We start from the raw sequence: 17,032 nt of genomic DNA on the forward strand, positions 1-17,032 counted from the left end.
TGTGTATGCATTTTTGGTAGAGACAGGTTTTTGCTTTGCTGCGAAGGCTGCTCTTGAACTCCTGGGCTCAAGTGATCTGACTGCCTTGGCTGCCCGAAGTGCTGGGATTACAGGTGTGAGCCACCGTGCCCGATCTCCACCAGTGATTTTAATTTTGGTCACCTATAGAAGCTCTTGTCTGATATTGTTTGGGCCTACAAAAATGGCAATTTCATAATTTGACCTAACGTAAAACCTTGATTGAGGTTTTAGATATCTAACCTGTACTCTCTGATGCTCAGCTTCCCCATCTGTTGAGTTTGGAGATTGTTTCTGCCCCCCGAGTATTATTCGGGAGGCTGAGGCAGGAGAATCATTTGAACCCGGGAGGCAGAGGTTGTGGTGAACTGAGATGACGTCATTGCACTCCAGCCTGAGCAGTATGTAAAATCTGCCACATAAAAAGCATTCTATAAATATTAGCTATTATTATTGCAGCCAGGTCGTGTTCAAGGGCGTTGGTTTTGATCTTCCTCTCAGTCTCTCGCAATTCCAAGCAAAATCTCAACAGAGACCAGTGGTGGCATGGGGATAGGGTGAGGGAGCTTCAGTTCCGCCATTTCAGTTTCCTCATCTGGAAAATGGGAAACGCCTCCCACACCATGGGGTTGCAATGAGGTTTCATGAAATGTGTGTAAAAGTAGCTGGACATGGAACAGGTTCTCAAAAAATCATGGGTGACTAGTAATCCCTTGTATTAGGAAAACAGGAATATCTGTCAGAATTAAAACCACTTTCTAACGTGATGTTGTTTCATTCTGAGGTGGTAGCACGGTGTGAGTAAACATCGTCAGAGCCTAGGGCTCTGGAATTTCTTTAGCGCTGTGTGATTGTGGGCAGATGCCTTACCCTCCGGGAGCGTGGAGTGTATGGTTTGTAACTGGAAGATAAAATGGGTGAGCGCCCCCCAGGACTTCTGTATTAATTAAGGGTGCTAACTGTGCCTCCCGAGTGAGGGGCGCGGGCCCGCGCTCACCCCCACGCCTCGGGCGCCAGGCGCCGCCGTGTGGGCCGGGCGGGGACGCCTCCCCGGTCCGCGCCAGCCACGGCTCCAGGCCCTAAGCTCCGCCCCCGGCGCGCGTCTCCCGGCAGCGGCCCGGCACCTGGCAGACGCGCGGCGGCGGCGGCGAGCGGTGGCGCTCGGCTCGGGCGGCGGCGGCGGGGGAGGGCGCGGCGCACCGATGGGCGCCACTGAGAAGGGAGGCCAGAAGAGCCGGAAGCTGTTTTCCTTGCGGCGGCCGTGGAAGGCGACCCGGCGGCTGTGGAGGCCGCGCTCAGCTCGCCAGGCGGGGCAGGGTGAGTGTGGGCGCGGCCGGTCGGGACCTGTTACCCTGAGGCAGGGGCGCCGCGGCGGCGGGGCGGTCCCCGGCGGTCTCTCGGGCCGCGTTCTCGGCCCCGGGAGCCTGGATGCCTAGGCGACCCCCGAACCCGACCCTTGGCCGCGGGGACGGGGACCGCTGGGGAAGCGCACCACTGGGGAAGCGCAGGGTTTTGTCTCGGCACAGTCTCCTTTCCCCTAGCCCCTGGTTGTTGCTTTGGCTCTGGACACAGGGAAGCCACGGTGGCGCGGCGACACAGCTTCACTGAGGTTAGCTTGTCCCCGCCCCGCACCTGGCCTGGCGCCTGCAATGCAGTGCCCTTTGGGGGAATGAATCCGAACCCGAGGGTCCCTTTAAGGTCCTCCTGCCCTGTACCCACCTCCTTTCTACCTGCCTGCGGTGATCTCGAAGCTCTCGCCGCGATAAACTATTTCCTAGCACACTCAGTCCTGTCCTCGCCAGGGCCTCAACTCACAGCCAATCACTGACTCACTCCATTCATTCATTCCACAATTTTTATGGAGCCCCTCCATCTGCCTTGATCGGAGGAGAACACGATGGGCAAGGGCTTGTGGAACTGCTTCGAGAGAGGAAGACAGACATTACACACGCAAAACAGAGAAAGCCCGGTACACATTGCTATGTGTGCTTGGAGGGAATCAGATAGTCTGCTGAGAGAGGAAAAAAGGCAGGGGGCCCGAGTTTCCGTGGCAGGCGGACTGGGAAGGCCTCTCCGAAGCACTGCAAGTTAGCGGAGACCCGAGGACTGACGAGGAGTTACTCCAGCGTGGAGCCGAGTAATAGAGAATAGCAAGTGAAAAGGTTCCCAGAGTGCCTGAACTGAGCAAGGAGAAAGTGAGGGATGCAGGGCCCGGATGAGGTCTGGGCAGAACATGAGGAGGAGTTCAGATTTTATTCAACATGAGCTGGGAAAAAACACTGAAGTGTGCTAAGCAGGGAAGTGACCTGATCTGCTGGTTCCCGGCTTTTCTCTGCAGTATCCATGCCCGCATCTCAGCCTGCCGGATTCCTACCCTCCTGCCAAGACTAGCACAAATGCAGTCTCTTCCCTGAAATCTTTGGGGTTCCTGCCACCTGTAACCCCTCCTTTAGCATTTCGTCACCTGTAGAGCGTTTGTCACTGTTCATCTGGTATTAAAGATTCCACATTCTCATCCATTTCATCTTTGCATCCCCCACCAGGCTAAGTGCAGGGCTTGGTACTGTGTAGATACTGCTTATAAATGTGTCTTGTCTTGTCCTTTTTGTCTGTTTCCATCGTCTGAGGATCCTTCCTCTGAGGGGTTGACATGCCTTATTTCTAAAATGGCCGACCAGATGCAGGGCAGAGCCAGACTGCACCAGGACCCTGCCATCGATATAGTCCCCTCACCCACTCCTGGTGTTTTGAGGATTAAATAAATTAATGAATTAAACGAGTTAGTAGTTACAAAGTGTTAGTACCTAGTAAGCATTATAAAAATAAATTTGAAAATGACCAGCAATAATTATCTTTCAACTATTTATTTATTGCATTAAAAACAAGCTTTTCTATTGGTGGTTGTTAGGGAGACTCTGCAGCTTGTCATTGTCATCTTGCCGGCTTCCAAGTATGTGTTCTTACTTTTTTTAAGTCAGTGCACCAATAAAATTCGTTCCGTACTGTCATCAAGAACTATTGCTGAGGCCGGGTGCGGGGGCTCAATCCTGTAATCCCAGCACTTTGGGAGGCGAGGCGGACAGATCACTTAAGGTCAGGAGTTCGAGACCAGCCTGGCCACGGTGGTGAAACCCCGTCTCTATTAAAAATACAAAAATTAGCTGGGTGTGGTGGCGTACACCTGTAGTCTCAGCTACCTGGGAGGCTGAGGCAGGAAAATCGCTTGAACCCAAGAGGCAGAGGCTGCAGTGAGCTGAGATTGCACCACTGCACTCCAGCCTAGGTCACAGAGTGAGATTCTGTCTCAAACAAACAAACAAAAAGAACTATTGCTGAAACTAAATAGGGCGGAAGGCTGACCACTTCTTTCATGAGCTTAAATGAAATCGATGATTGCAACAAGTATCCCTTGAGTGATAATTACATGCATAGTGTTATTCCAGATGTTGTGTGAATGCTTACAAAAGAGGAATAAATGAATATTGCCACTGTAGTAACTTGGGTTAGAATAAGTGTTCTAGTCTTATAATTTTTATTTTAATTTTTAAAATATTTGTTCTGGGATACACATACAGGATGTTCAGGTTTGTTACATAGGTAAAGGTGTGCCAAGGTGGTTTGCTGCACCTATCAACCCTTCACTTAGGTATTAAGCCCAGCATGCATTAGCTATTCTTCCTGATGCTCTCCCTCCCCTGCCCTCACCACCACGGGCCCTAGTGTGTGTTGGTCCCTTCCCTGTGTCCATGTGTTCTCATTGTTCAGCTCCCACTTATAAGTGAGAACAACTGGTGTTTGGTTTTCTGTTCCTGCATTAGTTTTATAATTTTTGAAACCAGATCTGTAGTGCCTAAAAAACCATCTCTGCTTCTGTGTTCCTGACCTAGCGTTTACTCACAGCTTCCCAGGGCTCATTGCCATCCCACACCTCTCGTCTTAGATAGGATCTTGGCTGCTCACTACATTCCTCTACTATCTATCTTCCCCTTTCCTCATAAGCCCTGGGTATAAAGCCATTCTAATATCTAATGTTACATGATACTTGACATCTTAAAGAATAGTTCAACTGCAGGCTTTTGTTTAGATCTTGACAATACCCCTGGAAGGAGAGAGGGCAGATGTTATGTATTTCCCCCATTTTATATATAAAGGAAGGTGAAGCAAGAGACACCAAGTGATATGCTGGAGGTCATGTGACTGGTGAGTGGCAGATTCAGGCCTGTCTATACAACATCCTTTCTGCCACATCTCCCTCCATACATGAAAAAACATGTTTCAATAGCTATACTCATAGAAGAGGGAAGTAAAATGAATAAATATTATATAATAAAAGAAATCTATATTTCAATTTTATTTGATTTTTTAAAGTTAACCTGAATTTCTTATGATGATGTTAACATCACTTTGGGTATCTAGAATCATATGCTTTGATGTCAGACAGGCTACTATTTGAATCTGCCACTCATAAATGGCACATTAATAAGCTGTGTGATATTAGACAATGTCCTAGTCTTTCAAAAATGGAGTTATATATTATCTGAAGAATGAGGATGACAATTCCTATGTCATGTAACTGTGATGATTAAATGCACTTCTGGTACATAGAGGTTCACAAAGGGCTGGTTATTTTTATTAATATTAGGTTTACTATTATATGTATTCATATTAATAAAACAAAACCTAATATTAATATGGTTGAAAATGTAGACTATTCTTAGAAAATAGTCTAGAAAACCTAGAAAAGTCTAGAAATTATTAGAAAACCATAATATTAATATGGCTGAAAATCTAGACTACTATTCGTATACTATTGTTAGTATAGACTAATAATAGTGTAGAGTTTCATAATAGTCCAGACTGCTGTTAGTCTAGATTAATGCTTAATCTAGATTGTCAACCATATGATCACACTCAAAATACGGTTAAAAGTTCAGTGCACTCTAGGAAGCAACCACAGCTGGAGGCTTTTTTGGGGTAGTTAACCCTTCTGCGTCAACCAGAAGGTCCTTCTTTCTGCCACCTTCTTCTTTTTCATCAGGAGGCTGCAGGGGTGAAGGAACATAGCTTCTAAGGATTCCTGTCATCTTTTCATCCTAATACTGTGTCCTGAACATAGCAGACATTCAATAAATATGTCTGGAATGAAAGATTCCTTCAATTTTTATATATTTCCAAAGAGAATGGCTCTGAAATTTACACTCTGAACATTTGTCACTAAAAGTTTAGCATAACTATCTAAAGGGACAATTACTGCATCAAACTGTATATATATTTTTTTGATTTTGAGAGCTATTGCCAAGTTGACCTTTGTATATTTGTGCGAATTCAGTTTCTGCCAACTGTGTATAAGCTCCCTGATTCCTTACTGAATATGGTCAGACTTTTAAATGCTTGCTAATTTGATGGGTATGAAATGGTATTCCATGTTGTTTTATATTGAATTTTCTTGACAAATAATGAAGCTGAGTATCTTTTCACATGAATATTGGCCATTCTTGTGTGAACCTTTGTGAAAGGCCTATTGATGTCTTTCTCATTTCTTTAACTTGGTGTTTTTTTTTTTTTCTTATCCATTTTAGGAATTCTTTAAATATTCTGGATATGAATTATTTGTTGGTTTAGAGGTCTAAACAACTTTTAAAAATATACTTAATTATGCCAGTAGTTCTAAATGAACAAGCTGTGCTGAATTGAAATTAACCCTCCAAATGCTTCCATCCATTCCAGAAAACCATTTTACTCAAATATCAAAGTTTGTAAGTTATAGAAAAGGGAGCAAATGAGGAAAGCATTTTATGAGCAGTAGACTTCTCTAGCCCTTGAAATTATGGTAGATAACCGGCCTTGAGTTCCTCCCACCAGAAATTCCTTCCTCTAAACCCTGTGGCGGGCGAGGAGCCCTTTCCTGAGCTATGGTATTCTCTGGGAAGACACAGGTTGGAACTAGAGTCATTGTCCATCAGTAGATAGTATTTTCCAGAACAATTTACTTGGAGAAAAGGACAGAATTTCTGTCACGTTGATCAGTGGTTTATTCTCTCACTGCCATTGTCTAGCCATATGTCCCTAAAAACAAGCCACATTGAATGGAAGTCATGATCCCTACCTAGGCTATTCCTAAGGATATTAGAGAGATCAAATGAGACCATAAAAATGAAAGGGCTGTGTAAATACAAGGTTTATTAGCCAGGCTATGGGAAGTAACCAACACTTTGTCAGAGTGGGAAAACCTTACTGACCCACAATCTTTGGGTCTGTGGCTCTGGCTCTCCTCCTACCACCTGTTCTGCATACAGGTGCATGATTGTAGAGAGCCGTGGTTCTCCAAGCTTGGTTTCTAGACCAGCAGCATGAGACCAGCAGCATCAACATCACTCAGGATCTTGTTAGAAATGCAAATTCTAGGCCCCCTCTCAGAGCTACCAAATCACAAACTGAGGGGTGGGAGGATGGGAGGATGGGGAGGGATAGGAGGCTGGGACCTGGAAATGTGTTTTAATAAACTCTGCAGTAATTCTGACACATGCTAAAGGTTGAGAACCACTGACCTAGTAGGATGAGCAAGGGTTTTACAGTCAGCAAATGTGGGTTTAAATCTCAACTCTCCTACTTGCCAACTTGTGACGTGTAAATTACTAGACCGTCTTGGGTTTCCAAACTCTTACCAATAAAAGGAAGGCCGAGTGTGGTGTTGCAGGTGAAGCTACTCTCCTTTCCTTCCCATTTCCCTCACAGGACTGTGTGAGAAATAAATGACATGACGATTCTGGACTTTGCTATGTTTAGCTATGTGTCTCCTTTGGCAAGTCTTCTTGCCTCTCTGCCTCGTTTTTCTCATCTAATAAAACGAATGGCAAGAGTTAACGTGTGCATTGCTTTTGTCACACTATGTGCCAGCCACTGTCTTAAAGATTGTGTATGATTTTATTTTATTCTTATAATAATCCTGTTTTACAGCTTTCATTTTACACATAAGAAAAACTGAAGCAGAGAGAGGTTCAGTAACATTTCCAAAGTTATACAACTAGTAAGCTGGGATTCAAACCCTGGAGGTCTGCTCTGAGTCCTTGCATTAAAGACAATGCTTGCCAAATAGTAAGTTCTCAACAAATGTATGATGATGATGATAAGAAAATAGCTTGGCATATAATAGGTACTCCATATAACCCATGCTGCCCTCTTCTCTGTGGCTAGCCCTAATCCTAAACATCTACCCCCTCCCCGCAGTAAGCACATTTTCTTTTTCCTTCTCACCTCTTTTCTGGCCATTTGGGTGCTCTGAGCAAGCCAGACAGAAGCTTGGCTGGGTGCAGGAAGACCGAGTGTGGGGTTGCAGGTAAAGCTACTCTTTGGGAATGAATGACTAAGCAAGCAGAAGCTCTAGACAAGTCATTGAAAGATCATTTCATCTGCCTAATTTGGGACATGTGTTCTAGGTCTCTGCTTACCTATCAACTAATCAAGAATTAAAATGCCTCAAAAATTCCAAGGGCATGTAAAAGCTTTTTTTTTTTTTTTAAATTTACTTATTTTTTTTTTGGTGCCCAGTGTTTCCTCAGAGTAAAATTTGCAGCTGGGAAAGTTTAATCCACAGTATGACAGCAGTGTTTTTTTTCCTTTCATTTTTGTTTTGCTCGGACAATAAAAAGCCTTATTCCCTTTCAATTCAGGGTTTCACTCGTTGTTCTTGAAAATTCCCTTCAGTTTAGCTCTCAAGATGGCCTCGCTTGCTGAGCATTAGTCACTGGTTTAGTGACTCAGAGTGGCATCTAACAAGGCAAGGATGTGCAGGGTTGTCAAGGGACTTAGTGGCCAGCAGAGCCTGCCTGAAGCTTTTCCTAAACCCAGTTTTTGAGATAGAGCATCTTGTTCATTAGTGGCTGTTTCTAATCATCCTCAGTACCAGTTTATCTGAAGCTTGGGGTCTGACAGAGATATTGCCTTGTTGTGGAAAGCTCTAGACTCCATCCTTGTCCTTAACTGGGTGTGGCCTTGAGATTTACTGTGTGACATGACAAGACTTCTGAGAGTTCACCCAGCTCTGCTTGGAATAGCCACGAATCAGGAGGCCTGTGCTTCTGGAAATACTGCATCAGGAGGGAAAATAAAGGCTCTTTATATTTGATGAGGCCTTCAAACCTCTTTCAACTTAAGGAGAAAAAAGATCAATTAAAGTTGGATAGAGAAACAGACACATGTGATGAAGCAAATATACCCAAATGTACTTGGATATGGGGCCCACTGAATAATTCTTTCAACTTTTTGGTGTGTTTGAAACTTTTCAAAATACAATGTTGGGTACAATGCAAATACCCCTAGAAATGACTACACTTTTGAAAACATTATTACTTCCTTTTGCAATATAAATGGGTGTCTTCCTTCCCTTCTTCTACTTCCTTTCTACTCCTAGCATTGGTCTTTTTAAAATTTTGGTTTGGGGAGCCTTCTTTATTAAAAAGGGCCTGGAATAGTTAGAAAGAATGAATAAGACCTAGTATTTGATAGCACAACAAGGTGACTACAGTCAATAATGATTTAATTATACATGTTAAAATAACTGAAAGAGTATAATTGGATTGTCTGTAACACAAAGGATAAATGCTTGAGGGGATGGATACTCCATATTCCATGATGTGATTATTACACGTGGCATGCCTGTATCAAAATTTCTCATGTACCTCATAAATATATATACCTACTATGTACCCACAAAAATTAAAAATAAAAAAAATTTTAAAAAGGGCCTGGAGTGAGGGTGGTTGGTGATTGGTTATTCCTTTATTCCTTTATGCCAACGACTTCATATTCTTCTTCATATGTAATTCTCACAATAATCCTACAAACTAGTTATTATTTTCCATATTTTATGAGGAAACTGAAGCTTAGGGGAGTAAACTTGACCCAGTTACAAGGTAATACTACTCATCTTACAGCATTTATGGAGCCTTTATGTGTCAGGCTTTGTGCTATGAACCTTAAACGTATTAACTTGTTTGAGCCTCACCCAGCTGTGGAAGATGGGTACCATTATCGCCTCCATCCTGCAGATCAGAAAATGGAAACTTAAGAGAGGTGCAGCAACTTGTCTCAGCTTATATTCCAGGGGCTGGTACATGGCAGGGCCCATGTTTGAATCCATTCTCTTACGCTTTATTTTATTTATTTTTTGAGACACAGTCTGGTCTGTCACCCAGGGTCTTTCTTGCTCTGTTGCCCATGGCTCACTGCAGCCTTGACCTCCCAGACTCAAGCATCCTCCCATCTCAGCCTCCCAAGTAGCTGGACCACAGGCTCATGCCATCATGCCCAGCAAACTAAAAAATTTTTTTCGTAGAGACAGGGTCTCACTATGTTGCCCAGGCTGGTTTTGAACTCCTGACCTCAAGCAATCCTACCACCTTGGCCTCCTAAAGTGCTGGGATTACAGGCATCAGCCACCTCTCCCAGTCCTCTTTTGCTTTGGAGCTTTTGCCCTACTATTCAAACCCACGCCTTGGCGTTTTTTTGCCTACTTTGGGAAATTGGCATATCTAGTGGAAGCCTCTTGACCTGAGACCACAGGCTCCTGAGGACAGAGAATGTTTTGTTCAGCACTGTGTCATTCCTAGTGTTCACAGCAGTGCTGGTACCATGAATATTATTGAATAAAAGAGTGTATGAATGATGGCTTCTCACCACCTACTCCCTCACCTTCTCAGTCCCCCAAAGTGCTCCTCTTGGGCACATTTTGGCTATCCTGGACTTGGTCCTTGGAGATAAAGATGCCAGTTTCTCTGATGTGGTTTAGCCAATGTCTCATTTGGTGGCCGGTAAGGAGTTGTAATGAAGGCAGATTTTCCTTATTGGTCTTAAGTTGTCAAAGACAGCAGAAAGATATTATCCACTGCCAAGGAAAGATGGAACCAAAAACAAATACTTAAAGTTCCCAAAGCTTTCAGGGAGTCTTCCAGTTGTGGCAACGAGAAGTCAACTCAAGGCCCCCTAATAGCCATGAAAGCTCTCACATTATAGCTATATTTGACTCTCGGGTTGCAGTAATGAACAGGTGAACACTGACAATTAGTCCTTGTAAATGTGCCCAAGCAGTTGGTAATTATACCCTACATTTATTTAGTGTTTTGTTTACAAAGTTCTGTTCTCCCTTTTAATGATATGAACAACCCAGTACACATATAGGACAGCTATGATTATTCCCACTTTACAGATGAGAAAACTCATGCCAGAGAGGTTCTGTCACTTGCCCTACACTACTCAGTTAATAAAAGGTAGAGATGGTAGAGATAGGTCTTCAACCCTTTTAATGTCTAGTCCCGCAAATTTTTAATATCAATATTGCATTTAACTCAGTAATTTCTGAGGTTGAGAGTAACAGGAAGATGTATTCCTTTCTGTTGCTCTTCTTCCAATTTCGTTATGTATTTGAGTCAGTTAGTCTTTCTGGCTACCAGTTTACCAATCTGTATCATGGGGAATAAACACCATCCATCAGTGAGTATGCATGAAGCAGAGGAGATTGGGAGGGTTCAGAACTTAAAGAACAGTTTCTGAGTGAAGCCATTTGGAAGAGACTGTGATGACTCTTACCCATTTTCCATAAAACAAGTAAAATGGCACCTCCCTTGGCCACCCTACCTAAAATGGCACCCCTGTTACTTCATTACCATGTTTCATTTTTCTTCACAACATTTATTGCCATTTATTATATGTCTACATTACCTGTCTGAATCCTTGCACCAGAGTGCAATAGCCAAGAAGGCAGGGACCTGAAACCCTAACAGGTGGAATAGTGCCTGGCACAAATAACCATGTGTTGAATAAATGATTGAAGGAATGAATGAATGAATCTGAGCTGTGGAATGATTTAGAGTAAGTGAACTGAATGACTGAAAGATTTACTTGAATCCTCCTTCCTCTCCAACAGAGGGGTCTTATGGTTTGGTATCCTCATGCCTATTCCTAGTCTGCCACTCAGTGGCTTACAACCAGTCACTAAAGCCTCCTTGAGTATCAACTTAGGCCTGGGTGAAATTGGTTCAATAACCTGTGTCCATGCAGCAGACACAGGCCATTATATTGCACTGTATGCCTCTGTACTATAACGCCTGTGAGCAGCTTGAGGACCGAGGGCTGGTCCTGTGCATTGTTGTATCCCCAGTACTTAGCATACAGCCTGGTCCACAGAGGTAAAATAAATGTTGAATGAATGAATGAAAGTACAGGGCTCTTAATCCTCCTCCAAAGCTGACTTACCATCTGAAAATAAACCTGGTGCATGACACAGACATTCCCCTTTCAATTCAGAGATGAGGAGGCGCTAAACAGTTGGTTCCCTATCCTGAGGGAAGGAAAGGCAAACCTCGGCTCCAGATCCGGTTCCATGCCATGTTTTGGAATTTGTGTTTACGTCTGCCTTCATCCCCATCCTTTCCGCTCCAGTATAAGCAAAATTATAACCCCGCACACCGACTTGCATGCAATTATCATAGCCCGAGTGCTTCTCCGTTGAGAGACTTCGCCCCCGAGACCGCTGACTGTGAATGACAAATCAAAAGTCAGGGTTGCAGAATCAGACGGACTTTCCTGCTCATTTGCAGCAGAGGGAGGAAGCAGAGAATGAAAGATTCTGAAAATAAAGGTAAGGGGCGGACTGCAGAAGGATGGCTAAGAGAGGGCTAAAGGCTAAAAGATCCTAGGGATGCGATGTCACTCCACAGACATATTTAGTTTGTATTAATGACTAGTTTAAAATTACCGTGCCTATATTAACATTCTAGTTATATAATAAATATGATGACTTTAAAAAATGACTAGCTTCTAGTTTCCAAATATTGTGTCATTCAGCTTTCCATTTTTGTAGTACTAAATATAACTCTATTTTTGCATTCTTCATTTAATCTTGGCTGAGTAACACAGCTTTCACAGATTTCCTTAGACTAGCTCCCAGATTTTTGATAATTTTATTTTGGGGGTGTTCACAATAGTTAATAATGAATATACAGGTTTTCAATACATTATTAGAATTGGAATATCTGAAATACTTGGGACTTAAAACAGTTTGGGTTCTCAAGGTAAACGCTGACGGAGAATCCTTTAATGAACATTAATCTTTTTAGGAGCGCTCCATGGGGAGCCGTCGCTGACCTTCAGAACTGTTTATCTTGCAGAGAAATGTTGGGATGTGAACTACCCCCACTCCATCAGCCTCCACTCCTTACCTCCCCCTCACCTCCCAACACTCTAATTCTGTTGTGGGGGGGATGGGGGAAGAGAGAAACCGATTTAAATAAAAACTCAAAAAAGGAAAGGGCTCACTGAAAAATGAGCCAACCAAATTTTAAGTGCAACAACAAGCATTCTGGAGGATTCTGGGGTTTTAAATTCGGAGGCTCCTTAAATTTTCTGCCGCATTTGGGGGAGGAGCGATGGACCCTTAGGTCTCCGGAGGCTACACGTGTTCCCCGATCCCGTTTCCGGGGAGAGCCCTTCCTTCCTATTGAGCTGGTCGTGCTCCTGGCCCGCGTGCCCAGGAAGGGCGCAGAGGGGCCGCGCGCCCGGGGGAGAGCGCTCGCGCTGTCGCCCGGGCGGAGGACGCTGTCTCCGCGCGGCGGTGCCGGGCCGCTGCTTCCGGAACGCTAATTTTCGGGTTCGCCGGCCCCCCTTTCTTTTCACCCGGTTTCCGTGCGAGCCGCTGCGCAGCAGACTGCGCTTCGAGTGCGCTGGGTTTTAAGGAGGCCCCGGCGCTTTCCCTTTGGGCTTGGGGGGCTTGGGGGCTTGGGGGCTTGGGTGGGCAGGTGGGGGCTGGCACGCAGCCCCGCGGGCAGGTTTCGCGCAGCGACCCTCCCGGCACCGAGCTAAGTTCTTTGGGTGAGCGGTGCAACAACGGAGGCCCCAAAGCTCTCTGCGCGCAGCGCCGCCGGTCTTGGCCTTCTCCAGTCCTCGGGAGCCTGCCACCGTCTCTGCCTAGTTATAGGAATCCCCTCCTGGTGGTGGGCAATGATGTATACATATTCAACGTTAGAAAAAGAAGGAAAAAAAAAAAGCCCACTCACAACCTAATGCCAATGGAGAGAATGGTATTTTAATCTATGAAACTGTAATGAAGGCTCTTAAACAATCCCACTTTCCATAATTGAGGCTTTCAAAAGGGCCAGGTAGTGGTGTTTGTATTAACATCTCATAGGCTCTGGATCATTCACATCCACGTATTGATCTATGTGGTTTTGACGTTTACATTTTAATGAAGCAGCCTTAGTGGGGAAGAAAACAGCTATGCATGGGCCTAGTAAGCGAGAAGAGGACCTGTTCACTCTTGTTTCTAAGCCAGCATTTACGAGTAGGTATTACCTGTGTGTGAAATCGAAGTATTTTAAAATTAACTCTAGGAAGAATGTTGGTTTTTCCTTTGTTGTTTTCAGTGGTTGGAGAAAGGGTTTATTGGAGAGAAAAAAAAATTGCTTATTTGCCAAGTCATGCTAGGCCATGGACATGATTTAGAAAAAAAATTAAAGCTGCCTGAATTGGAGGCTCAGGTTAAGGTTAATATTCAACATTGTTTGAAATGGAAACACTCCTGGTTTCTCAGTGTATCAGTGTGTTTTAAGCTCAGATCCCCGGACTTTTTTTTAAAGGAGAATTGGTATTTAGAATTTTTTTTTTGAGACAGAGTCATGCCCTGTTGCCCAGGTGGGAGTGCAATGGTGCGATCTCCGCTCACTGCAATCTCTGCCTCCCAGGTTCAAGCGATTCTCCTGCCTCAGCCTCCCAAGTAGCTGGGATTACAGGCGCATGCCACCATGGCCGGTTAATTTTTGTATTTTTAGCAGAGACGGGGTTTCACCATGTTGGCCAGGCTGGTCTCCGACTCCAGACCGCAGGCTATCCATCTGCCTCGGCTTCCCAAAGTGCTGGAATTACTTTCAGGCGTGAGCCACCGTGTCTGACCAGTATTTAAAATTTTTATTTTACTTTGTACTGGAAAGAGCCTCGGGTTTGGAGTTAAGATTGGTACACTCTGGCTTGTTCAGTTATAATTCATTTGTGACCTAGGACAGGACTCTTTATTTCTTTGGGTCTCAGTTTCTTTATCTCTAAAATGGAGAGCTACCATCACATGAGTGGTTCAGTAAATGTTGACTTGTGGCTTAAAAACTGCCTGCCTGCCCTTTCCATCTTTTTAGTTTGTCTTAGGACAATTCAATGAGGTTTTTAATACAAAAGTCATTGTGTAACATTGATCCAGCATATCTCAAAATGTTTTGCAAGCCAGGAAAAAGAAATTAAGTATAAGGCAGCTGAAAAGAAAATAGTTGAGTGAGTTAATAAGTAGATATTGGCAAACATGACAGCTAATTATAATAATAACAACTATAGCTCCTATTTAATGAACAACTGTTATGTGAAAAGCTCTCTGGGAGGTGCTTTACATATTGTCACAACACTGCAAGGTAGGTGGTATTTTATTTTGAAGAAATGGATTAAGAATTTTGTACAGGGATACATAGCTAGTTAATGGCAGAGCCATGATTCAAAACCAGGTCTTTTTTTAATCTCCAAAACCATTCACATGGTAGGCAAGTACTTGAAAATAAGTAGCCCTGTACTCTGTAAAATTACAGTTTTTAATAAAATTCTCAACATTTTTAGAATTAACTTACCTATATAAAAAGGGAGATGTGAACCCTAGAAAATGATGACTTTTGACTGATGTTTTAGGTTGTTTTTATTTGGAAAACAGATATTTTAAATCTTCAAATTCAGCTCCAAATTTTCTTTTTACTAAGTTCTTTGAGTATGTTATGCAGCAAGGTCTTAGAGGCGGAGGTACAAAATAATAAGAATGAAGACTGAAAATTTGGGTGAAATTTTTTTTTTTGGTCTATAAGAGGTCAAAGAAAATAGTTCTCATTCCAGTTTTTCTGTTATTTTTCTAGATTTTATTTAAAAATGGCAAACATGGCATTTGTTTAGCAAACAAAGTTACACATAACATTTTAATAGTAGGATTTAAAAGTTGTCATGACTGGGCGCGGAGGCTCACGCCTGTAATCCCAGCACTTTGGGAGGCTGAGGTGGCGGATCACTTGAGGTCAGGAGTTCAAGACCAGCCTGGCCAACATGGTGAAACCCCGTCTCTACTAAAAATACAAAAATGAGCCGCGTGTGGTGGCAGACGCCTGTAATCCCAACTATTCAGCAGCCTGAGGCAAGAGAATCGCTTGAACCTGGGAGGCAGAGGTTGCGGTGAGCTGAGATAGCAAGACTGCACTCCAGCCTGGGCGACAAAGTAAGACCCTGTATCCAAAAAAAAAAAAAAGTTGTCTATGCCAATGGTTCCTGAGACAGCTTTTCACTGGAAGTTATTACAAAATCTAATTGGGTTTGAGCAGAGTCAGATTCAGACTTTTAGGATCTAAATATTAAAAAATAGTGTGGTGTTCATGCTCTAATCTGTAATTCAAAATAAGTATAAATAAATTTTTAAGAAGTGATTTTTCTTAAACATCATGATGACTTTGATACTTTTAGAGAAAACTCAAATTCAAGGATTTTTGTCACTGTTGCTTGTAACTGGGTGAGTTGGTGAAATGATACTTTAGCTGGGGTGATCTGTAAATGACCGAGTGACTTCTCAGAGCTTCAAGGGTAGCATGTGGTTAAGCTGGGATTAGAGACTGGTCTATGCCAGTGGTAATGAATGGGTGTGGTATTGCTTTTTGGGGGACACACTGGAAATCTGCAGGTGTGTTATTTGATGGTCATATGATTGAGGGGCACTAGTAGCATTCATTGGCAGAAACTAGAAATGATAGTGCCTTCCAGTGTTCTGGACTGCTCCATTCAATGATGAATTAGCTCATGTCCTGGGCAATTTTCAAACGTTTTGCCGAAGATGTAGGTGAAAACCTTCTATACTTTTTTGGGCTTAGATCATAAATTGGTTTCACTATACACTGAAACTTCCAGGATTAAAAATGCTGTGTAAATCTAAGGAAGATTATACTGAATTTTGTTCAGGAAATCACTTACCCGAAGCAATGCCACTTGTGTTTTAGACACCAATATAACACACCTGAATCATAAAATCTGTATACAGATGCAAGTAGCTACCTACTTAATTATGTTTTCCAATATAGTCTTGTCTGAGCATTTGTGTATTGAAATCCATGTTGCTTTACTGTAAATAACTTATTTCGCTTCTCTTTTACATTACAGTTGAAACATATATATATACACATATGTATAGTTTAATTTTGTGTTAGGTTGGTTATTTCATCTTTAAATTTCATTTTGAGATACTAAACAAGAAAATACAAAATATTTTTATATTTATATGTATCTGTGTTACTCAGAGTTTACAAAATGATTTGATTTTTACCCCTGAACATTTTAAAATAATTCGAACCAACATTAAAACTTTTGGAGACTATAGGTTCAATAAGGTATTTATGGCTTCTTTAATAAAGATTAGAGCAGTCTGCAACAATGAGATGGAGCTGAGTGTAAACTACCCTCTTTAAAGGGCAGATATACTGGGTTAAAAGGGTTATAAATCTTCTAAAAGTGATATCACTGGTCATTGATTATTTTTATGCTATTGTTAACTGCCACTTACATTTTTATTTTTTATTTTATTATTATTATTTTTGAGACGGAGTCTTGCTCTGTCACTCAGGCAGGAGTGCAGTGGTGATCTTGGCTCACTGCAACGTCCACCTTCCAGGTTTAAGCAATTCTCCTGCCTCAGCCTCCCTAGTAGCTGGGATTACAGGTGCACACCACCACACCCAGCTAATTTTTGTATTTTTAGTAGAAACAGCGTTTCACCATGTTGGCCAGGCTGATCACCAACTCCTGACCTCAAGTGATCTGCCACTTTTGGCATCCCAAAGTGCTGGGATTACAGGTGTGAGCCACCTCACCTGGCAAATTTTTAAAAAACGTTTTATTTATGTTCTCTCAGCAGGACAATCTTCCTAGCGTAACTGTTGAGGGCACCACCAGTCTCAAGTTTTGA

The 17,032-nt window shown here is 43.0% G+C and overlaps 1 protein-coding gene across 3 annotated transcripts in view; it reads left to right on the forward strand.

Annotated features, from left to right (window-relative positions):
• The first annotated feature begins 1,135 nt into the window (after positions 1-1,135).
• The window catches only part of DNAJC6 (DnaJ heat shock protein family (Hsp40) member C6), a 158,703-nt gene continuing 142,806 nt past the window's right edge, over positions 1,136-17,032 (forward strand). The window contains exon 1 of one of the 3 annotated variants that reach the window (XM_025395980.1): positions 1,136-1,335. In XM_025395980.1, the coding sequence (XP_025251765.1) occupies positions 1,221-1,335 (115 nt within the window). In that variant the 5' untranslated portion in view covers positions 1,136-1,220. Of the gene's footprint in view, positions 1,336-11,203; positions 11,654-17,032 lie in introns of those variants that run through there. The other 2 variants (XM_025395988.1, XM_025395998.1) reach the window with 2 other exon arrangements.

The sequence above is a fragment of the Theropithecus gelada genome, chromosome 1 (genome assembly GCF_003255815.1).
Source record: "Theropithecus gelada isolate Dixy chromosome 1, Tgel_1.0, whole genome shotgun sequence".
NCBI lineage: Eukaryota > Metazoa > Chordata > Mammalia > Primates > Cercopithecidae > Theropithecus > Theropithecus gelada.